The sequence below is a fragment of the Notamacropus eugenii genome, chromosome 1 (genome assembly GCF_028372415.1).
Source record: "Notamacropus eugenii isolate mMacEug1 chromosome 1, mMacEug1.pri_v2, whole genome shotgun sequence".
In the NCBI taxonomy this organism is placed as follows: domain Eukaryota; kingdom Metazoa; phylum Chordata; class Mammalia; order Diprotodontia; family Macropodidae; genus Notamacropus; species Notamacropus eugenii.
Window position 1 is genome coordinate 659500442 of NC_092872.1, and position 26195 is coordinate 659526636.

General features: G+C 37.0%; 1 protein-coding gene across 2 annotated transcripts in view; it reads left to right on the top strand.

The window, feature by feature from the left end:
• Positions 1–24716, top strand: part of FSHR (follicle stimulating hormone receptor) — a 235669-nt gene extending 210953 nt beyond the window's left edge. For both annotated transcript variants that reach the window (XM_072635612.1, XM_072635613.1), the window contains 2 exons: positions 18365–18550; positions 23137–24716. In XM_072635612.1, coding sequence (XP_072491713.1) covers positions 18365–18550; positions 23137–24367 — 1417 coding nt within the window. In that variant the 3' untranslated portion in view covers positions 24368–24716. The remainder of the gene's footprint in view (positions 1–18364; positions 18551–23136) is intronic.
• The last annotated feature ends 1479 nt before the right edge of the window (positions 24717–26195 follow it).

Here is a 26195-nt window from a genome sequence, read left to right on the forward strand (position 1 = left end):
TGCCAGTCAACAAGCATTTATTAAGTGATTACTATTTGCTAGCCATTGCGATAAGCATGGGGATAAAAAGAAGACAAACCCTTTTCTTGAGGAGTTTATGATCAGTTGGGGATGATCTTGTTGGAGTTCTCTGATTTTTCTGGAGAGTAACAATATATAATCTCATCCTCATCAATTGAATTGCAGCTTGCCCTCTCCCCAGCCTATCAAGCTGCAGGTGTAATAAACAGATAATTTGACAATTTCTTGGTTTGTACTCTGCTGGTGGTAAGTTTGCCCTAAATGGTTTTGGTCTCTGGACTCAGTCAATTAATGGTCTCAGTCTACCAAACAGAATGGTCTTGTCTGCTGTTTAGCTATGATCAAGAATTGGTAGGTTCTTGCCCCTGAATAGGAACAATCAGAAGGGATCTTTTGCTTGGGTTCTGAGGTCCATGCCTGAGAAGATGTCCTGGAGCCAAACTTAGCTCTTTTCCCCCATGTTATTCATCACATTCTAAAGGGAAGATGTAAGAAAACTAATTGTTAAATTATTTTTAATGCAAAAAATAAATATTTCTTGATTGATTGGTCCCATCAGAGTTAGTTTCCATCTCTCTAACTTTTTAATGCAGTTCTCTATATCTTTCTCAAAATCAAGTCACTGTACATAAATCAGGGATTGACTATATTGAGCATGCTGGACCTCTCTTTCCTGACTCTTGGATATATCACTTCTGATAATAATAATAACTCATAAAATTCAATAATAATTTATAAAATCAAATAAACAAGCGGACGAATCAGGATCATAAAACCAATCCTCATCTTGGTTATATTTACGCTATATTTACACATAGCTACTATTTCCTTATCTTGTGCTTCTGTGCTCTTGTATTAACTATTCCCAGATTTTTTTTCTGTTAATTTCATCTTTATTTTCATAATCAATTCTTTTTTTAAGTTATTAACATGTACCAGGCCTTTTGCTAAGTGTTAGAGATACAAAGAAGGATAAAAACACAGTCCCTGCCCTCAAGGAGCTACATTTTAATGGAAGAAATAAAACATAAGTAGCTACATCCAAAGTATGTGTAAAAACATGGATTGACTTGCACAAAATAATGAAGAGTAAAATGAGCAAAACCCAAAAGAACGTTGCATACAGTAAGAGCAATATTTGTTTGAGAACAACTTTGAGAGAATAAGTCATTTTGACTTGTTATAAAAACTCAAATGAACTATAAGGATCTATGAAAGAGGATGCTATCTGCATCCAGAGAAGGAATTGACAAATAGAAGTACATATCTAATGATTTTATATATAGATAGATATACATACACACATATATGTTTATAGGTACACATACTTATTTGTGTTTCATGGTAGTCATCTCTAGGGAGGGTTGATAGGAAGGAAGAAAAAAGGGGAAAAATAAAGTTACATTATAAATGATAGTTTTATAATATATTTAATAGGAATGGCAAGTTGTTCATAATAGATTTGCACTTTCATGTGCAATCATCTTTGTATTCTACTATGCTATGGAAAAGCTTGTGTTATTTCACAAGTTTATTTAAAGATATATATGTGTGTGTATCTATAATATACATACATATATGTATATACACATATATGTATGTATGTATATATGTCACACCAACAGCGACTGTGAATATGCTGGCATAGTTCTGAATCACAAAGTATAACAGACTCTCCATACAGAAGGAAGAGGAAAAACATTTATTGAAACACCAGAAAACCAAATCCTAACACTAGAAAGCCAAATCCATCATAGCAACAAAGAAATCCATCATAGTAACCAAGAAGCCTATACATATCATCAGGTCTTCTCACAAATGAACACCCTCAAGCAAAATGCCCTTCTCTCACTCACAGCCAGCTGCCTGCTACCTCTCTCTCTCTCAGATCTGACTAGTCTGACCAACTTCCTCTCAGCTCTGCTCCAGCTCCACCTCTTCTTGTTCCACCTTTTCCTGTGCTACCCATTCAGCAAACTTCTCTCACCACAGGCTCCATGTGACCCAGGCAGGTTATATGGGCCTATTAATGAATGGGAAAGCTCTTCCCATTTAAATTACCATTATATATACACACACATACATATATGCAAGGTAGATGGTAAGTATGAGCTGACTCTTGAGGAGAAGCCAGGGTAACTTGGAGACAAAGATGTGGGGGAAAGTATTCCGGGAATGGATTTCAAAGTTCATAGTCAGTTCAAAGACATAGAATTAAGAGATGGAGTATTATTAGCTTAGGAATATAAGTAGACTTGTGTAGATGAATCAAAGGGGTGGGGGGGGCGGGAAGTAAGGTATAAGAAGACTAAAAAACAGTAGGAAAGGACCAGGTCATGAAGAGTTGGAAATGTTAAGGAGTGCATATTATATTTGATCTTGGAGGTAATAGGAAGCCCCTATGATTTATTGAGTAAGGGGGTAATGTGATCAACCCTGTGCTTTAGGAATACCATCTTGGCAGCTAAGTAGAAGATAAATTGGAAGGGGAAGAGATTTGGGGCATTGAGATTAAATAGAATACTATTTCAATATTTTAGGCAAGAGATAATGAGGGCCTTTACTGAGGTGGCTGTTTAAGTGAAGAAAGGGAAATGTATATGAAAGTTGTTATGAAAACAAAATGACAAGACCTGACAACAGACTGGATATGTGAAGCAAATGTGAGTTGAGTTGAAGATAGCATCAAGCTTTCCATCTGGGTGACTGGAACAATAAAATAGTGATAGAACAGCTCCCAATAGTAATACAAAAGTTAGTAAAACTAGGGGATTCAGAAAAAAGAAAATGAGTTCTGTTTGGGGGATTTTAGCGTTTGAGATTCATATGAAATATCCAGTTCCTGATTGGTAATGAGAACCTGCAGCTGAGGAGACGTACTAGAGACTGAAACCTGGGAATCACTTATATGGAGATGATAAGTAGACTTATGGGAACTGATGAGATTAACACATGAGAAGAGAGAGAAGAGAGTACAGAAGAGAGCCCTTAGAGGATACCTGTAGTTAAAAGGCATAACTAAATGAAGATTCAGCAAAGTAGACTGAGAAGGAGTAGTCAGCCACGTAGGAGGAGAACCAAGAAAGAGCAGTGACAAAAATAGATAGGTGAGAGTATCCAGGATGTTAGATCAACTATTTCCTTTGCATTTGCACTCTGTTCCACTCTATGAGTTCTCTTAATTCTAGCCTTCTTTTCCAAACTTTAAGCAATTCAAACCAATATAGCTTCACACACAAATATAATTAGAACATTATCTAAGTCATTAATAAAATCATCAAATGGTATTTATTAATTAAAGGCCTTATTACACATATCCAACAGAGTGTTCAGCAGTTTATAAATAGAACTACATAGACTCCACCTCCTACCCCATGAGAACACTCTCTCTAAGACAGAGATGATTACGATAAGTACAGGCAGTAGAATAGATATGTGAACCAAGATATGATTAAAGAAATCACCTCATCCTGGTATTCAGGACTCCAATCCAACTGAGTTTTCTTGCATCCTACACTCAGACTGATCTGTTCATTATCCCCTGGATACACCATAATTATGACCTCCACCGTGACTTATATTGTTCCCCTTCCATGCCTTTCTATATATGTGAATCCTATTCACTCCCACTTTCCATAGCCCAATCTTACCTCTTCCACAAAGTCTACTATTCTATTGGACATATCAGTAAACCTTGATTTCTCTGCCTTCTCTGAACACTGGGAGTTTTACAGTAAATGTTCTCTACTTGAGCAGATAGTTGGCCCCGTGGATTTAGCATTGAACCCGGAAGACAACTTGAGTTCAAATTCCACTACAGAGATTGACTAGTTGTATGAACCTAGACAAGTTATTTAACCTCTGCTAATTTCTTACTCTTCAAAATGGAAATTAAATCTACTACCTGGGATTGTTGTGAGGATAAAATGAAGTGCTCTAAAAACCATAAAGAACTATACAAATGCCTGCTACAGTTTTTACCCCTAATTTTTACTTGGCATTTACTGTTATATTTCAGTTTATTGTATTTCCTGTGTTTGTTTTTCTCTCCAAGTAAACATTATGAGCAAGAAACCAGTTTTATTCCTCTTTGTCTCCCCATAGAGGCCAGCAGAAGTCCCAAAAATGCTTCTTAGTTCACTGATATACAGGTCAATGGTAAGTTAGTTTTATCGGTTTTAGAGAAAGATATAAATATTGAAAAAAGTCCTTATCACTTCAAACTTATGCTACCACAATAGGGCCCTATGTGTGTCCTCATGTCCCTGATCTCTTTTCCCTTCCCCAAATAAAATTTGACAGCTTAACCCCCCTAAAATGCTGCTTTTATCATACTCGGAAACCTTCATAAACTTTCCATTGCCTAACCAAGTCTAGATTTCCTGATTTTAAAGCCTAGTACAATCCAGCTCTGCCCTATCAATTGACCCTTATTCTCTGTTTCTCAGCAGGCAACCCTCTCTCTATTCAGAATGGTCTCCATACTATCCAATAAATAGGTCACATCCAACACTGTCTTTGTGCTCATATATGAAGAGAGAGAGAGAGAGAGAGAGAGAGAGAGAGAGAGAGAGAGAGAGAGAGATACTCCTTTGCTGTAGAGAAGAGATAATTCTGAGATAAGGAGAAATTTTAATGCTATACCTTACGTCCCTCACTTGTCACCCTATGATCATCAACAGCCTTTAGTCTCTGGGTTGTATTTAATTTCTGTCATCCACTGAATTATTTAGTCTCCAGAAGATGATGCTTTCTGGAATAAGGCACCTTCAGGTACTCAGAATATATCTCTTCATACTTGAGATAATCTCCATCTTTCCTGAAAAGTTCCAATTGTCTTTCTTTAATTCATTTGAAGGGAAAAGGAAGATCTTGAACCATCCTTATGTCTCCAGACAAAAATGCTGATCCAGCAAAGGAGACTTAGAAAATGTAGAACCTGTCTCATACGGTTCCTCTCCACTTGAACTCTTGTTCAAGGAATAATAGGAATATTTAGCATATATGTTAATATCCCCTCAACCACTGCATTCTCACAATAGCTCAGTCTTCTCATCTACTTCATCAATCCCAGTTACACACAAGAACAGTCACTGCCTTGATCTCACCATCAACAGCAAGGTTTTCTTTTTATTTAAACAATCAAAAACTCTGAAATCTCTTGATTAGAGCTTGACCTCACTTTGTTTTATTCCTCCAAACATATTCTTAATTCTCACCCGATGTCCTGATCTAACTACACATACACACACACACACACACACACACACACACACACACACACACTTTTCAGGCTCCTTTTCTATATTGTCTTCTCTCATTAGATTATAAGCTGCTTGAGGGCAAGGACTGTCTTTTTTTTGTGTTTGTATCCCTAACACTTAATACAGCGCCTGACACATAGTAGATGTTTAATAAATGTTTATTGATTGATTATTGATTGATCTCTCCATCCCTCAGTATTTACTAAGACCTCTTTTTTTATCTCACTTTCTTCCTTTCACAATCAGACTTTCTAATTCTATATTGCCCTATACTCTCAAATCCATTGCACCTTTGTCCTATTTGACATTCATGATTTGCCCATATATCAATCCCAGATGACTCCCAATATCCTCTTCTTCTGTTCCTATTACATGCTAACAAATAGAAGGAAGGTAAAGGAGGAAGTAAAGGAAGGAAGGAAGGAAGGAAGGAAAGAAGGAAGGAAGGAAGGAAGGAAGGAAGGAAGGAAGGAAGGAAGGAAGGAAGGAAGGAAGGAAGGAAGGAAGGAAGAAATGTGACCACTCCTCAGTGCCTTCTTCTGGTTCGTCGTCTATATCATGTTTCCTAACTGAGCCCTGTTCATTCTCGTTCTCTCTCTCTCTCCCAATTCATTGGGTGATCTCTATGTTTCCCAACGATACAATTATAAATTATATGCAGATGACTCCAAGATCTATATATTCCTCCCTAGTCACTTTCCTGACCTCACCATGCATCTCCAACTGCCCACTGGATATTTTAAACTGGATGCCTCATAGGAATATCAAATTCAGCAAGTCCAAAACATACCTTATTATCTTTTGCCAAAATCTACCTGTCTTTTCAACGTCCCCATTTCTGTCAAAAGCACTATCATTCTTCTAGTCACAGTGTCATCCTTGACTCCTCACTATTACTCATCCCACATATCTAATCAGTTGCCATCTTTTGTCATTTCTTCCTTCTTGTCACTTCCTGTAGCCATCCTCTTCTCTCTGCCCACATGGACAGCATCCTAATTCAGGCCCTTATCAACTCTCACCTGAACTACTTAAATAGCTGAAAAATTAGTCTCATTGCATCAAATCCATTTCTTCTCCAATGCAGCCCACACAGAGTTGCCAAAAAAATTTCCTAAAGTAGCTGTCTGACCATGTTATTCTTGTACTTATTTAACTCAAATGGCTCACTGTTGCCTCTAGGATAAAATATAAATTCCTCTGTTTGGCTTTTAAATCTCTTCCCAAACTGGGCCTAGTTTAATTTTTCACCCTCATTATCTAATACTCCCTGAATACTATGGACCAGCCAAACTGGCCTCCTTGTTGTTCTTTAAATAGGACACTCCAGCTGCCATCTCTGTTACCTTTGCAGTGGCTGCTTCGTATGTCTGTAATGCTCTCTCACCTTCACTTCTGTCTCCTAGATTCCTTTGTTTCCTTTGAAACACTTCTCTAGTACTCCTTCTACATGAAGCCTTTCCTGATCTCTCTAGCTGCCAGACTTCTTTACATCCAAATTTTATCTTTTGCATATTTTATCTATGCATAATTTGTTAACATGTTTATTCCAGATAGAACAAAAGCTCCTTGAGGTTATTGGCTGTTCCATTTTTGCCTTTGTATCCTCAATACTTAATGTGGCATACTAGAAGGACCAGAATTTCAAGACATCTTCATAATACAGTATTTGATTCAGTATATTGACACGTACTAGAAATATTAAAATGAAAATTTTTGTTTCAAAGACAAAGTATAATACCTGCAAGTGATTTTTGTATCTGAAGTACATTATCTACAGATAGATACAGTTATAGTAATTTATGGTAAAATTATTTTTAAATTATTGCATCAATTGACATGGTCCTTCTATTAAATGGTTATTGATTGATTCATAGTCAGACAAGTAGGAAGGGATGCAAAAGAAAACAGTGCCAAGGTGCCAAATGAGGAAAGAGTATCCAGGAGGAGTGTGTGATCAACAGTGCAAAATAAAAAAAAATGCAGGAATTTCAAAGAGGATAGAAACAAGGAGGGAAATCAATCAGATTTTGTGATTAAGAGGTCTTGTGACCTTTGGAAGATTAGTTTCAATAGAGTGTTAGACTCAAGCAGGTAGATTGCAAAGGGTAGAACTCAGGAGTGATTTGGACATGAAATGGAGGCAGCAAATGTTGATCACTCTTTTTAGGATAAGGTGGGGGGTATGGATATAGGTGCCATATTTTAGAAAGAACATTAATGAGCTTGATGCTGTCCAGAGAAGAGCAATCAGAATGGTGAAATTTTTAGAAGTGGTTGCCTCTGAGTTATTGGTTAAAGAACCTGGAGATGTCTAACTTGAATAAGGAAAGACTTTAACAGACAGGATACCTGTCCTCAATAGAAAATCTGCTGATGCATTAGGGAGTAATATATTTGTATAAAATAACAATAATAATAGCTCACACTTATATAGCACTGTAAGGATTGCAAGGCAGTTTATGTGCGTTATCTCAGATGGCTCAAGGATTCACTACAACGTGAATATATGAAGGGCTCAGAATGAGGGAGGAGAATGACAACTCCCATTTATGTAGCCCTTTGCAGTTTACAGCTTTCTTAACAACAATCCAGTGATGTGGGTAGTGTGTAAATAGTATTATTGCCATTTTACATCTGAAGAAATTTTCGAAGATCTATAGGAAGCAATCTAGCATATGAGACAGTATATGGAGGATTTGTGGAAGGAGAGAGAAAAGAATGACAGAATAAGAAAGTATGGTGGGGTTATGAACTGCACCCATGGAGGAAGCACCTCTAACAGTCACAAATTGAGACCTAGAAGGGGTCTTAAAGTAATCAAGTAAAACCTCATTTTATAGATAAGGGAACTGAGGAATGAGAGAGATGAGATGTCATGTACAGATAATACAGATTTTCTAATTCCAGATACAGTACTCTATGTCATGGTACTATAGCTAGTGGACAACTAGGTGGCTCAGTGCACTGGGTTTGGAATCAGAGTGACTCCTCTTCATGATTTCAAATCCAGCCTCAAACACTTACTAACTGGTGTGACCCTAGACATGTCACTTAACCCTGTTTGCCTCAGTTTATTATCTGTAAAATGAACTGAAGAAGGAAATGGCAAACCACTCTAGTTTCTTTGCCAAGAAAACCACAAATGGGGTCAGACACAATTAAAATGACTGAACAGCATGACTAGTGGAAGCCATTAGGTTTATTACAATTCCAGAGAGGGAAATGAGAGAAGCTTATTCAGAAGAGTTTGTGGTAGTACAGAATTTAATGGCAGCCAACACTGCCATGATTGAACCAATTCAAAGCACCAGTCAAATAAAAACAGCCAAAACATCAAAGGAAGCAAACTCTCTGAGGACAGATTATACCATCTCCATTGAAAAAAATGTACATTTAAGAATATGGAGAGACAAAGGAAGTGATTCATTGTGGAATTACTTTGAGCAAGACAATTAAATTTTCTGGCGCTTTTCTTTATTTAGAAAATAAGGGGTTTGGAGATAGCTATCTCTAAAAGCCCTCTCCAGATCTTGGGTCTAAGTTCCTCCAGGGTCTCTCCATCCCCAGTACTGCAGAGCTTATCTTCTGCCTCGTTAATCTGGCCCTGAATTCTGATCTACCTATGTCCCTGTTGTCTTCCACTGTTAACGAATATTTAATTTTTTGTATGTAAGTGTCAGTTAACACTTGGTAATATTAAACCACTTAAGAGAAGAGACCATTCATGTTATATTCCCTGTAGCAACAACAGACTGCACACGCACTAAATATTTGCTGATTGATTAACATATGTGGGGATATTTGGAGCCAAATGAGAGACTAAAACACAACTTTGCAAAAGGGAATTAGTTGGAAATCTAGCTGATGAAAATCTTAGTTTAAAGGGAGCTCAGGAGAATGAAATATGTTTATGTGTAGAAGGCAATTACATGTGACAGAGACCATCAAAGGTAACAAGCAGAGAAGTATCCCATATACCTGGCAACAAGAGAAATACACATTAGGAAGTAAACAGATTCACTTGATGGATGGATTAACTTAAATGTAAAGTAATACCTGGGCATTGCAGAATGCTTATAAATAGAAAGCCTCTTCATCAGCCTTCTACTCTCTGGCCAATAAAATATCAATATGTCTTCGTATCTCAGCTGCAAAGTACATGAACAAGGACTGGTTTCATTAGTCACCTGATCTGACTAGGTCTGCAGTTTCATGCCATGGTGAGGAATGATCAAACACTTGGGGCGCAGATGTTCAAAGACTTAAGGAGTTTTTAGGAAAGATATGCACATTCTCTTAAGTAACAGAACATAAGCTCATATCGCCAGCAGAAGCTTATTAGCAATGGAAAAGTGAATTTGAAGACTCACAGTGCTTCCTTAATGTTGACTCAAGGGAACTTCTGGTTGTTATTAGCCATGGAAATCAATTACAGAACTGACTGAGTTTTCAAAGGGTCTCTTGGTGCTCTTAGGACATGTTGAATTTCGAGGCCTCATGCACAGGAAAAAGAATTTGGAAAAAAATAGGAAAAGTCTGGCCTTAAGAATCAGGTGAGCAAGTAATCACCCATATGATATGAATCAAAGAGTATGTGAGGACCCCTCTTCCTAAAAATCTATCCCCTAACCTCATTACTCCTAGATGTACTTGTCCCAGTACTTAAAGTTCCATCAGTGGCCAAAGAAGGCTTCAAACTCTTTCCCAAACTGACAGTTTTGCTGAGACCTATTTTTGATGAGGATAGGAAGAATAGAGAGAATTCCAGAACATATAACATAGACATAAACTTGATTGAAAAAATAAGGAGCAAAGGGGCTTAGATAGAAGGAACTAGGAATATAGATGACAAACCACCCACTTGAGAATTCTGAAGTCCCACATTACTTTTAACATCAATCACAAGTCAAAGAGATTTACAAAGATTGTAAATACTACTACCACATTTTCTAAAACAAACGTTAAGAAGCATATGTGGTTTGAAGAAGGATATTCCTTTTGCAATACATTTTTTATTCTTCTTCAAATCCACCTGGACACCATCATTATAAGAGATGCTTTTGGTGTCTTCTGGGACCCTTTAAACTGCAAGTGTACACTTTCTCAGCTTCACTGTGATACTCTTCCATTTGGAGAAATGTGTACAAACATGTCACTGAATTTTTAAAAAATAGAAAGACCATAATATCTCTAGTTAATGGGGACTGCATGATAGGATGATCCTAAACAATAAAATTTGCTAGGAAGATGTAAAATGGAGACATCTCATACAAACAAGGCATGAATGTAAGAAATGTTACAGTGGAGGGCAGGAGGGGGTAGAGAGCTGGTAGTGCTGAAACCTCATTTTCATCAGAACTGGGTTAAAGAGGAATAACATATACACATAGAAGAATATAAAAGTTTTCTTAACTTACAGGGAAATAGTCAGGCAAGGGGATGGGATAACTCTTAGAAAATTATACATTGCGACCAAATGGGATTTATTCCAGAATGCAGGGATGGTTTAACACAAGCAAAAACAATATTAATATAATTGATTATATCAATAACAAAAGTAACAAAAATCATATGACTATATCAATAGATGTAGAAAAATCTTTTAATAAGATAAAACACTCGTTCCTATTAAAAAAAACACCTGAAAGCATAGGTATAAATGAATTTTTCCTTAAAATAGTAAGGAGTATTTACCTAAAATGATCAGCCAGCTTTATTTGTAATGAGGAAAAGTTAGAAGACTTCTTAATAAGATCAGGAGTAAAACAAAGATGTCCATTGTCACCAATACTATTCTATATTGTATTACACATGCTCAAAATAGCAATGAGAAAAAAAATTAAGGAATTGCAATGGGCAATGAGGTGATGAAACTGTTTCTTTTTGCAGGTGATATGATGATATGCTTGGAAAATCCTTGAGATTCAACTAAAAAGTTAGGTGAAACAATTAAAAATTTTATCAAAGGATATAAACAAAAAGCAGGTTATAAACTAACCCCCCAAATCATTAGCATATCTATATATCATCAACAAAACACTGCAGAAGATACCGCATTTAAAATAACCACACACAATTTAAACTACCTGGGAGTATACCTACCAAGACAAACCCAGGAATCACATGAACACAATTATAAAACAATTTTATGCAAATAAAATCATATTTAAATAATTGGAAAAAATATTAATTGTTCCTGGGTGATCAGAGCCAACATAACAAAAATGACACTGTACCTAAATTAATTACTATTTATTCAATGCCATCCCAATAAAATTACCAAAAAATTATCTCATTGAGCTAGAAAAAAAATGTCAAATAGCATGATATTAGTCACAAACACCACATGAAACCTTTAATCATTATCTTTATCTAGTCATTCAACTAGTTCCAAATATGTCTTGCCTCTATAATGTCTAACCTATGTCTCTCCATCTTGTTTGCAAGAATAGCATGCAGGACCTTATCAAAATGCTTTCTTAAAAGCCTGGTAAACTCAATCTGTTGAAGTCTTCTGATTTACCAGTATGCTAAACTATAAAAGATAACAATATGGTGAATCTGACCAAATCTTTTCTTAATTAAGCCTTGCTAGCTCTCTGTGCTTGCTCCTTTTCTAGATGTTTACTTATCATAACGTAGACTAAAATTTTTCCAGGAACTGCAATCAAATTTACTGGTTTATGGCTTTTAAGCCCATTCTTATTCCACCTTTTGAAAATATGAATATTTACTCTTCTCCATTCCTATTGCACCTCCCTTTTTCTCTATGATCTTTCAAAAATAATTGACATCAGCTCACCCATCACATCGTTTAGTCTGGTGTTTTGTTTTGTTTTGTGCTCTCTGGACCTGTTGACTTGAACTTATCCAGGACAGTTAGAATTTATTCTCTTCTACTTGTCTTTGGTTTCTACTTCCTAGTCCCCATTTTTGTCCTGTTCTTTATAGATGAAAGATCATTCTTGGCAGAAAAAACAGAAGCAAAATGTGTTGACCCTACCTTTTCTCCATTATTGATAATCATTGTTTCAAACAATGATTTGATCTATTTTTGACCCTCTTCTTTCCCCCACAATAAAGCTAAAAAAAACAGAAGCCAGTTTTGATGGCCTTGGTTTTCTACTTGGCTTTTCCAAGTAGTAGTGAGACTAAATCCTATTCTTACTGACTTGAGAAACACTGTTGTATTCATCTCTCCTTCTGTCCCTTCTTCTGTCTTCTGTATATTCTTCTTTTTTTAAATTAAATATTGTATTATGCATATTATATTATATAATTATATAATATAACATATTATATTATGTAGCATATACTTACATATATAAATCAATCAATTAATTTTCTGTGCATCTATTCAGACTCCCCATTTTCCTGAACCAAAATTGTCACAGAAGCCAAAGAACAGGATATAGGAGAGAAAGACAGTGATGGGGTCAAAAACTTCAGAGAAGTCAGTCAACAAGCATTTATTAAACTCTTTCTATGTGCTAGGCACTGTGCTAAGCACTAGGAATATAAATATAAGAAAAAACAAAGGCATCCCTCACAAGGAGCTTACATTCTAATGGGGAAAACCACACATAATAGGAAGCTGAAAAAGGGATGAGAAAAAGAGAATACTCAGTACATGATGGAGAAATCTGGAGGTGTGTAACATGATGGGAAATGGGACATTGCTGGGTCAGCTTTCTCTCCTTAAATAGAAGTTCTAGAACAGAGATTCCCAAACTTATTTGATCTATCACCCCTTTCACCAAAAAAAAAAAAAAATTCAGAAATCCCCTGGAAATCTACTTTCTTTAACCCTTTAGTGGTTTTTTTATTTGCATCATTTTGAAAAAAATATAATTCTTTTTAAAATTATGAATATTAAATTTAAAAATATATTTTAAATTTGTGAGACTTTTCCTGCATTGAAATTTTGATGTCCCAATATTGTGTCCTGTAACTGTATCATATATAAAGTCATTACACACACATTTCCTGTTGATGCTTGCTGGACTAATGTGCTACATACTCACCTGCCCACACTTGCTTCTTTAGATCTGTTGGCACACTTGACCACTGATCCATTATAACTTGTATTTTGTGTGTTTATTTGGAAAATATTGTAATCACTATGACTTTAATTCTGTTACACAACAGATGAAACACGTACAAAGGGTTTTTCAAAATTTTCTTATCTTTTCTTTCCTTATGCTTCCACCACCCACTTATCTTTATTTAATACTCCCCAGTTGCTACTACCAGCCCCCTGGATTGTTCTAACATCCCCTAGGGTATCACCCACTTTTGGAACGTATGTCTAGAGATGTCATTCAAGTAGAGGAAGAGGCAGCCCAGGGGGAGGATATCTCTGAGGTGTGAATTCTAGGGCTGAAGTGATCCTCCAGGATAAAGCAGTTTCTGAATCATGATGAAGAAGACAGACAATCAGTAAATATTTATTAAGTACCTACTATGCTTCAGACACTCTGTTAAGATCTGGTGAAGCTAAAAGAGGCAAAAGGCAATCCCTGCCCTCAAGGTGTCTAAAATCAACTGGTCAGGTTCTTCATCAAAATCTTTCAGTGGCTCCCTATTAACCCTAAGGAATATAAATTCCTTAACCTGGCCTTTAAAGCTTCCATAATTTAACATTAACCTGAATTCCAGTCATTTCACATCACTTACTTTCACGCAGTTCATCTTCTCACCAACATTCTATGGTCTGCTTCCAAACACTTAACCATGCCCTAGGCGTATAATATGCTCACTCCTCATTTGCATCAGAATTCTTATCCTACTTCGTCTCAGTTCAGCTGCCACCTCTTTAGTGAAACCTTCTCTGACCTCAGCTATTAGTTATCTCTTAATTCTCAAATATTTCCAGAACACTATTTCTAATATCAATTTTGCTGCTTTCATCACCTGCTTCATATACATGTATTATGGTCCATTCATGTCATATCTCCACATTAAAATGGAAAGTTTTTTGGTGATAGGTTAAAGGGATTGTTTGCTTTTTATGTTTATGTTCCTAGAACCAAACATTGTGCCTTGAAAATCTAAGAGCTTTAATAAATGTTTGCATGAAATGAAAGACAGTGTAAAATCATGCTGAAAAAGTTTGGCATTATAATAAGAAAGTGACTTTAAATGTCCATAACTTTCTGAGTCAGATATTCTCCTGCTAGCTATATACTCTAACGATGTCAACAAAATACGTATAACATGACTTTTAGTAATTACAAAGAATGAGGGAAAGATGCCCATTGATTGGGGCTGGCTAAATAAATTGTGGTAAATGTATGTAAATGAATATTGCTATGTTATAAAAAGGATGAACATAAAGAATACAAAGAAGCATTGGAAAACATATCAACTCATACAAAGTGAAGTAAATACTACCAGGAAAAACGATATGGACAATGACTATAACAATGGAAATAGAAAGAGAAAAACCAAAAAAAAAATTGAATGCTATCAAATGAAAATGACTCACCTTGACTTCAAAGAAAAGGCAAAAAAAATAGCATCCTCCTATTTTCATTGGAGACATGGAGAACTGTACTTGTAGAACATTGCGCAGATTGTCAGACTTGATACAAAGCTTTGTTTTTCTAAATGTCTTTTTTTGTCATTTCTTTTTGGTCTTTGCTACAAGAATAGTTCTTTGTGTATATATTTGGAAATAGATAGATAGATAGATAGATAGATAGATAGATAGATAGATAGATAGATAGACAGACAGACAGACAGACAGACAGACAGACAGACAGACAGATAGATAGATAGATAGATAGATAGATAGATAGATAGATAGATAGATGATAGACAGATAGATAATTGCATTTGTATTTGACAGCAATAATACCTTTAAAATTAGACTAACCCAAATGGCAAAAAAAGATCCAAAAAATCAATGAGGAGAAGAATGCCTTAAATGTAAAATCAAAAGATATCAATAAATAGAATTAGAAAGCCCCTAAATCTCAGGATTTTGCCTCTTGTGGTCAGGGTCTGTATTTACCTTTATATCTAGTTCTAGCACCTAGTTCCTTGAATAATAGATAGTGTTGTTTTGTCCTTCATTTTCAAAGACCCCTAATGACATCACAAGAAGATGTCTTGAATTGGATTTAAGCCAGGTAGAGTTGCACAAAGTCATCAGCATCACCCTCCCTTCCACAGTCATCGAAGGCCAGTGGCAAGATAAATATCAGGATGACTGGCAATGACTTGGAATACAATGGATGATCTTGGCATTTTCTATGTCTGACCAAGTTGTAAGTCCTTCACAGTGCCTGCTTCAGCTGCCTTCATGGCCACTGGAAGAAATTGTTCTATCTGCCCATTCCACAGGGGGAAGTCTTCACATGTCTGGGGAAGACAACCCCCAACTCACAGATGGGTTTGTGGCCCATCAGTTATCCACAACTTTGTTTAACCCCTCTGCCAAGATGGTTTGCCAGGGTATGTCCACTGTGCATGCTACATACAGTTTTTTGGAGCTACAAGAGTTGAGTGCCAGATGGAATCCAAAGGTGGATAAGCAGACCCGAAAAGGGTGCAGCAAGTCCTCCTGGAATACTGAGATAGAGGATAGATAGATAGATAGATAGATAGATAGATAGATAGATAGATAGATAATTGAATTTGTATTTGACAGCAATAATACCCTTAAAATTAGACTAACCCAAATGGCAAAAAAAAGATCCAAAAAATCAATGAGAAGAATGCCTTAAAAAGAAGAATGAACAAATGGTAAAAGAGGTTCAAAAGCTCACTGAAGAAAATAATTCCTTCAAAATTAGAATACAGCAAATAGAAGCTAATGACTTTATGAGATACCAAACAATTAGAAAACAAAACCAAAGAATGAAAAAATAGAAGAAAATGTAAAATATCTCCTTGGAAAAATAACTGACTTGGAAAATGAATCCAGGAGAGATAATTTTAAAATGATTGGACTACCTGAAAACCATGGTCAAAAAAAGAACCTAGACATCATCTCTCAAGAAATTATCAAGGAAAACTGCCCTGATATTCTGGAACCAGAGAGTACAATAAAAATGGAAAGAATCCACCAATCACCTCCTGAAAGAGATCCCAAAAGGAAAACTCCTAGGGACATTGTAGCAACTTCTAGAGTTCCCAGGTCAAGGAGAAAATATTATAAGCAGCCAGAAAGAAACAATTCAAGTATTATAGAAACATAATCAGGATAACATAGGACTTAATAGCTTCTACTCTAAGGGATCAGAGGGCTTGGAATATGGTATTCCAGAAGTCAAAGGAGTCAGGATTACAACCAAAAATCACCTACCTAGAAAAACTGAGTATAATACTTCAGGAGAAATAAATGGAATTTCAATGAAATAGAGAACTTCCAAGCATTCTTGTTGAAAAGGCCAAAGCTGAATAGAAAATTTGGCTTTCAAATACAAAATCAAGAAAAGCATGAAAAGTTAAACAGTAAAGAGAAACCATAAGGGATTTATTAAAGTTGAACTGTTTATATTCTTACATGGAAAGATGATATTTGTAACTCATGAGACCTTTCTCAATATTAGGATAGTTGGAGAGAATATATATACATATAAAAAATATATTTGTGGATTTCAGACTTCTCAATCCACAAACACTATACACATACATAAACATACATGTATATGTATGTTTGTGTGTATATGTATATATACAGAGAGAGAAACAGAGGCAGAGGGCACACGGTGAGCTGAATATGAAGGGATGATATCTAAAAAAAAGAAAATTAAGGGTTCAGAGGAATGTACTAGGAGAAAGAGAAAGGGAAAGGTTGAATGTAGTAAATCATCTCACATGAAAGAGGCAAGAAAAAGCTTTTACATTGGAGGGGAAGAAGGGGAAAGTGAGAGAGAATAAGTGAGCCTTCCTTTCATCAGATTTGGCTTCAAGAGGGAATAGCATACACATTCAATTAGGTATGGAAATTTATCTTACCCTACAGAAAAGCAGGGAAAGGCGTAAGAGAGGGGAGATAAATGAAAGAAAGACAGATTGGGGGAAGGGGTAATTGGAAGCAAACTTTCTTGGTAGAGGGACAGATCAAAGGAGAAAACGGAACAAATGGAGGGTGGGACAGGATAGAGGGAAATATAGTCTTTCACAACATCATTGTTATGGAGGTGTTTTGAATGACTACACACGTATAACCTATATCAAATTGCTTGCCTTATCAATGAGGGTGGGTGGGGAGGGGAGAAGGGAGATAATGCAGAACTCAAAGTTTTAAAAAATGAATGCTAGAGGTAGTTTTTACATGTAACTAGGAAATACGATAAATAAGCAATAGGGTATATTCTCTATCTTACCCTACAGGAAAATAGAAGAGAAGGGGATAAAGAGGAAGGGGTGATAGGAGAGAGGGAAGATTGGAAGAAAGGGCAATCAGAATACACACTATCCTGGGTAGGGGTAAGGGGGAAATAGGGAGAAAATTTGAAATTCAAAATTCTGTGGAAGTGAATGTCGAAAACTGAAGATATATATATATATGTGTGTGTGTGTGCATATATATATATATATATATATATATATATATATATATACACATATATATGAACTAATACTGGGGAATGCAGGGATGCAGGGGAAGATGAGGAGGATGGGAGGTGTAGGGATAGGAGGAAAGTGGCCAAGGTATATGTTTCCTTGGCATCTTCCATATATCAGACGAGTTTGTATGCAATAATAAAGCATAGAAGCTGGTATAAACTGTACTAACGCATATAACTTGTATAGTTTATGTTAGAAAAAATGGAAGACAAACTTGAATAGATTATATTGGGTTAGGCTATGAAGTTTTGATCTAATTTAGCCTGTAGGCAATAGGAAATCACTGAAAGTTTTGAGGGGAGAGGTGACAATAGAAAGTAGTACTTTAGGATGACTGTGTCGAAAGTCACCTGGGGTAAGGGAACCAGCCAAGAAAACCCCCTGTACTTCATGTGGATATTTCATGAGTGTTTCTGGCCTTTCATCCTCTAAGCAAGAAATTTTAAGATGTTTCTGCTAACCAGGCTCTTCTCCTTCCCCTCTTCTGCTTAAAGGGATATTTCCAGAACAAGGATCCATTCCCTCCCCAGCGATGGCTTGAAAAATCTTAAGAAACTGAAAGCCAGGTCAGCTTACAACTTTAAAACCCTCCCTAATTTGGATAAGTTTGCCGAGCTAGTAGAAGCCAACCTCACCTACCCCAGCCACTGCTGTGCCTTTGCAAACTGGAGACGGCAAGCGTGAGTCATTTCTTTACTTTTCATTAAGTCTTATTGGGTTATTTCTGGAATATAGACAGACCAAGCCAGTCTATTAGGGATATCTACCCTAAAGCATGACCAGATTATCCCAGAAACCCAACTTTTCTTCCTGATGCCATTACTTAGAATCTCTTACCCTTCTGTCATCTCATCTTCCCTGTTGGATTTACCACTCTCTTGAACTGTCTTCTCATTGTACCCCTCACCACGTACAGAAATACATACACATACACACACACACGCACATGCACACACACACACATACACACAAACACACTGAGGCCAACCTTCTCATTTCATTCCAAGCTCAAACTGACCAATGGTCGGGGAAAAAGGAAAGAGGAAATTTTACAAAAAAAAAAAAAAAATGAAAAGAGGCAGCAAAGGGGCAGAAAAGGATAGCAAGAGTTCCCAGAAATCTTTGCCAGATCTCTCAAGTCCCTAGCATTTGGAGAATGCTACATTTATAGAGATGTAGATTTATTCTTTTAATCCCAAATTCAGTGTGCTTGCCTGCTCACTATGGATTTCAGTTTATTACCATTAGGGATCATTTCTGTGAAAACTAGTACAAAGTCCAAACACAAATACCCAAACAAACCCCACACAGAAAGTTACATACCCAGGCAAATACATGCACGGACATGAATGAAATGTCCTCAAGTCCTGAAGTGTTTTTAAAATGACTTAGAGCTAAGATGCGATCCACTTAGAGCTGGGCTGAGGCCCACTTAGATGATTTGCAGATAAAGGGCTGCTTTTCCAAAAGAACCATTAGTATGCATTAAGAGACTCTCCTCAGTCAGCCAGTTCTTTGGAGATTAACTCAAGACCAATCACAACTCCTCTCCACAATTAGAATTCATAAGGGCCCAGGCCCGGGCAGAAGGGCTGCCTTTTTCTTATTAGAAATAGAAATTCCTACCAGGGCAAGAAAGATACCAATTAGCCTACAAGTCCCTGAAACTGAAAATCCCCCAGGAGAAATCCCAAAGGACATTAATATCATGACGAGAGCAGGTGGCACAAAGATGTTCAGAGCATTGCCTGGAATGCTGCCAACATTCTTCAAATATGTATTATTTTTTTGCTGCTGCCAGGATGATTCTTGTCATGTTGTTCAGTTGTTTCAGTTGTGTCTGATTCTTCATAACCCCAATTGGTGTTTCTTTGCAAAAATGCTGGAGTAGTTTGCTATTTTCTTCTCCAGTTCATTTTACAGATAAGTAAACAGAGGCAAAAGGGTTAAATAACATGCCGAGGGTCACACAGTAAATAAGCGTCTGAAACCAGATTTAAACTCAGGAAGATGAGGTTTACTGACTCCAGGCCTAGCACTCTATCCACTGTGCCACCTAGCTGCTCTATTCTGGTCTTGATACATCAGAGCAATAGAGGCTGTAGCTAGGAACACTGTGGTCTTATCAGAGAACTACACATCTTGTGATCCCTAATGGTCCAGCTCCAGGTTGTCTCTTGTTCCATGAAGACTTCCCAGTCCAAAATTAGCTCTCCTTTTAAATTCTTATAGTACTTGTTTATCATCTATGTTTAAAATGAGTGGACTCAAGTCTATTATACATTTGTCATCTGTTATGTATTGATTATTGATTTTCCATAATTAACTCTCATACCTATTATAAATTTATTGTATTTTGACTGATGTGTTGTTAAATTTTTACATATGTATTATACATAGATTAAAAGCTCCTTGAGGACAGGGACTGTGTATGTTCATACTGTCCCCTCATAGTGCCTTGTGATAACAATAGCTGACATTTGTTGGATACTTTATGGTTTGAGAGTGCTTTACGTATATTATCTCATTGATCCTTACAACAGTCCCATGAGAGAAATGCTATTATGATCCCCATTTTGAAGATAAGAAAACAGACTCAGAAAGATTAAGTGACTTATCTAGGGTTACACGGCTACAAAGTGTCTGAGATGGGCTTTGAAGCCAGGACTTTTTGACTCCAAGTCCATTACTTTTTCCAGTATGATATAGGTGCTTAAAAGGTAAGACTTGCTCTGGCTCAAAGAATAGTTCTCTTTGAGCAAAGAGGAAAAGATTTACTTGCTTTTGTATGTTTTGCAAGGTGATATTCTCTCCCAGGTCTGCTTCCGGCTCAAAGCTAGCTGTACTTCATTAACAACCCAGTCCAAGTATCCAGGGATACTTGGTTGGAAGCCATTCCAACCAATACTAACCAACATTAAATAGGTTAGTGTTACTAAATGCAAGCTCTGCACCTCTTCTCTATACCTCTGGTTCAGTAATGCCTTGCTGGGAAAGTCTCCAGAGTATTTTACAATACTCCTCATTGCACCCAGCAGAGAACCAGAAACCTGGATTATGGACATGATTAATAAAACTGTTACATTCATATATAGTTCCTATTCAAAAAAAGGGTAACAAGGAGGCATATGCTTTTGTGAATCATGTATCTTATATCTGGTTAGTAATAGAGAGTTTACTGTATTCAAATAAAATTCCCATGTGAGACTTTACCATAAGTTTACCTGCTGTTTGATAACAGAGAGATAATCTTGATATTCTCTATATTTGGCATCCATCTGTCTGGTTAGAGTATTTATCATTTGGCTTCAATACAAATCTGTCTTTAAATGTCTCTTCAACATTGACATATTCTCACGAATGTCTGAGTTAAAATGGAAACTGAGACAGAGAAAATTGATGCGGGACCCTGGACGGGATCCTGAATAAGCCAACTTCTCCTTATATGTGAGTTAGTCCCTAGGCACTCTGGGGGACTGTATTTTCCTTCTTGATTCTAATTCCCTTCCCCACCCCAACTATTTAGAAGAAAAAAATCATGGTTATACAGTATGAAAGGATGGAAGACTAAGAAGAAATGGAAAGGTGAAAGAAAGGAAGGATAGAGAGGACAAAGAAGGAACTGGATAAAGAATGAATCAATAACCTAATCACCTACCACATCAGCTTGTTTTAAAGAAAGTGTTATATTAAGAAGAGCAAGTTTTATGATTTTTCATATCTAAGCAGCCCAAGGTGGTAGGGAAGGGGAGTGAGAAGGCTAGAAAAGGAGGATACTACTACTAAATCCTCGGGGTTTGAGAGGACTAAAGACTCTACAATATGTTCAGGAGGTTCATGTTACAAAATATTTCTATCAATATGCAATATTAACGTGCAATATGCAACTCTCAAAACTACTACAAATTGTTGAACTGGTACAAATCTACATTGGCAGAGGACATTTTCTCATTAGGAATAACCTACATACACAAGGAAATCCATCAAATATATATATATATACATACATATATGCAACAGTGAAAAGAAAGACATTTCAATAATTTCTAAACATACTAAAAACATGCATTACTCTTAAGTATGCAACAAAGTTAGAAAACAGACAAAATAATCGGAAGACCTAGGTTTTCGTCTTGACTCTGCCACTTACTATCACTTCATATTTCTGAGCAGCACTTATCTATAAAATGTTATTGTTGTTCAGTCATTTCAGTCATGTCGAACTTCATGACCTTTTGGGGTTTTCTTGGCAAAGATACTGGAGTGCTTTGCCATTTCCTCCTCCAGTTCATTTTATTGATGAAGAAACTAAGGCAAACAGGGTTAAGTTACATGCCCAGGGTCACACAGTAAACATGTGTCTGAGGCCAGATTTGAATTCGTCTTCCTGACTCCAGACTGTGCCACCTAATTACATCTACAAAATGAGGTTGGATTGAATGATGGTGACTAATGGGATAGTGGGAACAGAAGAGGTGGAAGGATGGTAAAGAAATGATTTACTGATGAGTGTCAGGAACAACTCAGGCTCACTCAAGGACAAACCAACCAACCAAATTTAAGGAGAGAGTTACCCATTTTGGTAAAGGTATAAATAGACCCTGTGGCCTTCCTCTCCATATTCATATTACCTTACAGATGGACTGTCCAACATGAGGGGCGTGTTCTCTTTTTTTTTTACATGTGTTGACTGTATGACATAAACAAAAATAAGCATTTATTAAGCATCCACATGCACTGTGCAAAGCAATGAGAATGCGAAGTAAGGCAAAAAAAAAAATAATAGTCCCTGCTCTCAAGGAGCTCACAGGCTAGTTTTCATGAAACCTAGCTAAGTACACACAGACTAAGTTGCAGATCTTCTCAAACGGAAGACATTAAGACTAGGGAGAACTGAAAAGGGCTTCTTGTAGAAGATGAAACTTTAGCTGAGCCTTGAAGGAAGTCAGAGAAGCCAGAAGGCAGAGATGAGGGAGTTTTAGCAGTGGAGGATAGCCCCTGAAAATGCTTGGATTTCTGTGTCACTGGATACGAAGGACAGGAGGAAGTAGGGAGGGAGAGGAAGGTGTACGAATGTAAGAATATGAAGTAACAATAACCCTTACACTACCCTTGCAAGCAATGTGCTGCTAATGGGGGGCAGGGCTGGCACAGAGGGTGAGAAATTTCAGAAACCACACCATTTCTGTCACGTGTAAATGCAATAATGTGCTTGCCATTCTGGAATCTGGCCATTGATCCTGTACCTTTGTTTCTCCTTTCTTAGCTTTGAGTTGCATCCAATTTGTAATAAATCTTTTGTGAGACAAGACAGTGATGATCTGGCTATGGACTGGGGTCATAGAAGAAGATCTGTGGAAGAGGAGTATGTATCAAACCTTGACAAAGGGTTTGATATAACAGATACTGAATTGGACTATGACTTATGTAATGAAGTGGTTGATGTTGCTTGTTCTCCTAAGCCTGATGCATTTAATCCATGTGAAGACATCATGGGATACAACTTCCTCCGAGTCCTCATATGGTTCATTAGTATCCTGTCCATCACTGGGAACATTGTAGTGCTGGTGATCTTGATCACCAGTCAGTACAAACTCACTGTCCCCCGGTTCCTTATGTGCAATTTAGCTTTTGCTGACCTGTGCATTGGTATCTACCTACTGCTTATTGCCTCAGTGGACATCCATACCAAGAGTCAGTACCACAACTATGCCATTGACTGGCAAACTGGTGCAGGCTGTGATGCTGCAGGTTTCTTCACTGTCTTTGCCAGTGAGCTCTCAGTTTATACACTGACAGCCATCACCTTGGAGAGATGGCACACCATCACCTATGCCATGCAGCTGGACCGCAAGGTGCGACTCCGCCACGCTGCCAGCATCATGTTGATAGGATGGATCTTTGCCTTCTCAGTTGCCCTCTTGCCCATATTTGGTGTCAGCAGCTACATGAAGGTGAGCATCTGCCTGCCCATGGACATTGATAGCCCCTTGTCACAGTTCTATGTTATATCCCTCCTCGTTCTCAATGTCTTGGCCTTTGTGATCATCTGTACTTGTTACACTCATATCTACTTCACTGTGAGGAACCCAAACATCATCTCCTCTACCAGTGATGCCAAGATTGCCAAGCGTATGGCCATGCTCATTTTTACTGATTTCCTCTGCATGGCACCCATCTCCTTCTTTGCCATCTCAGCCTCTGTCAAGATGCCCCTCATCACTGTGTCCAAGTCAAAGATTCTATTGGTTCTCTTCTACCCCATCAACTCCTGTGCCAACCCCTTCCTCTATGCTGTCTTCACTAAGACTTTTAGAAGGGATTTCTTCATTCTGCTGAGCAAATTTGGCTGCTGTGAAATGCAGGCTCAGATTTACAGGACAGAAACCTCTTCTACAGTCCACAGTTCCCATCCAAGGAATGGTCAGTGTCCTCTGATGGCCAAATCCAATAGTGGAGCTGTTTATAAACTTGTCCCTCTCAATCATTTATCCTAAAATCCAGAACCACAAATGTGAGAAAAGAGCTGAACATTTTGTTGGTGATAGTTATACCTTACAATTGTAAAGTTGCATAGTTTACAAAGTGCTTTTAAAACATTGTCTTACCTGACCTTCATCACAATCAGCAAGGTGGAAAAGGCAGGAATTAACCCAATTAGATAAATGAGAAAGTGAAAGTTCAAGCAACTTTCCCAAGGTCACATGACTAATAAATAGAAGAGCCATTGTCTAGAACCCAGGTCTCTTAACCTTCCATTTAGTAATCTTTCAATTACATCATTTCCCTTATGCCTCATATTGGAGAAATGACTAGTAAAGTAATAAAGTAGAATTGGGAATAAAATTTTAGTCTCTTGATTCCTCTGTTCCCTAGAACTCTTGCTCTAACTTTTGTCTTCTCCCATTCCACCCAACCCCCATGATGTTTTCCTTACTATCTGATCTTGATGGATTCCTCTCTGGCTCTTAAATATCATCCCAAAAGAACTTCACTGCATGGTATGTCATGGTCAACCTGATTTAATTCTAGAAGACCTAGTACAGGGGCTGTTAATTTTCCTGTTTCAGAGACTCCCTTGGCACTTTGGCCAAGTCTTTGGACCTCTTCTCAGAATAATGTTTTTAAATACGTAAAAAAATTGATAGAATTACAAAGGAAACTAATTATATTGAAATACATTTAAATAAATACTAGGGGAAAAAGTTCACAGAACCCAGGTTAAGAACCATGGTCTAGTATTTTCTCTCATTTAACCAAGCACCTATCTCAATAAGCTTTTTTCTTCTCTTCCTCTTCCAACTTTCAAAAAATTGCTTCAGTACTACCCATAGGGTTCAAATGAGTGGGTCTATGTCTAGACTTTAAAACAAATAGGAAAAAAGATATGAAAATAAAATAACGAATTAGAACAGTTTATGACATGCCACTTGTTAGAGACAAGATTATTCTCAAATAAGCAAAATAATTTAGAATTTTTTGACTGTCTACTCGTGTCTCAAGAAGAAGCAACACTTCCTGGATTTTAAATAAAAACAAAAATTCAAATTATACTGGAAGTTTCACTCCAAAGGGTCATCATCTAGAACTGTTGAAGTGCACTGAATGGGGAGCAGGGGAGGGACCTTGAAATTTGTTGGACTCAGAGTCATTGGATGTTTGTCCCATGGATGCTCACCAGAAACAAGTCTCTACCTCAGCCAATCCCTTTTATCTTCTGATTTAGGAGCATGTCAAAGTAAGTAGGCTTTTGTGCAGGTCATGTTCAAGGCAATGTTGTTAAAGTGAAGGTGTGTAAAAGTTCCAAAGTTCTAAAAAAAAAATTATGATTTGTATGTAGTGTAGAATGAAAGGAAGAATTTAGACCAAAAGCAGAGCTTTCAGCTTTTTAAAAAAATGAAAAGCTGAAAGTTCTTGTTAAATAAACAAGATTATGGTTCAAACACCAGTGCAGGAAAAATAAACTGCTTGAATTTGTGTTTCCTTCTTTCCATCAGGAAGGTTCAAATTCGTTATTAACAACATAGAACAGCATGTGACAAGGGACTTAAGGATTTCTGTGACCAGTTCCCAAATCTTCTTTATTCATATTCAGTCCCTATCCTACAGCTTGTATCCAATCATTTTTTTTTTAGCTTTCATATTCTTCCTCTCCCTAAAACATGGTTCAGAATACTAATTAACAATGGGGTTAGTTGATACTTTTAAGAGGCCATTAAAAGGCTTTAAAGATTGACAAAGTAATGGCAAGCAAGGAAAGGAAGGGTGAAGAAAGGAAAAGTGGGGAAGGAGGAGAAAGAAAACTGTTTTCAAAGCACAATCATC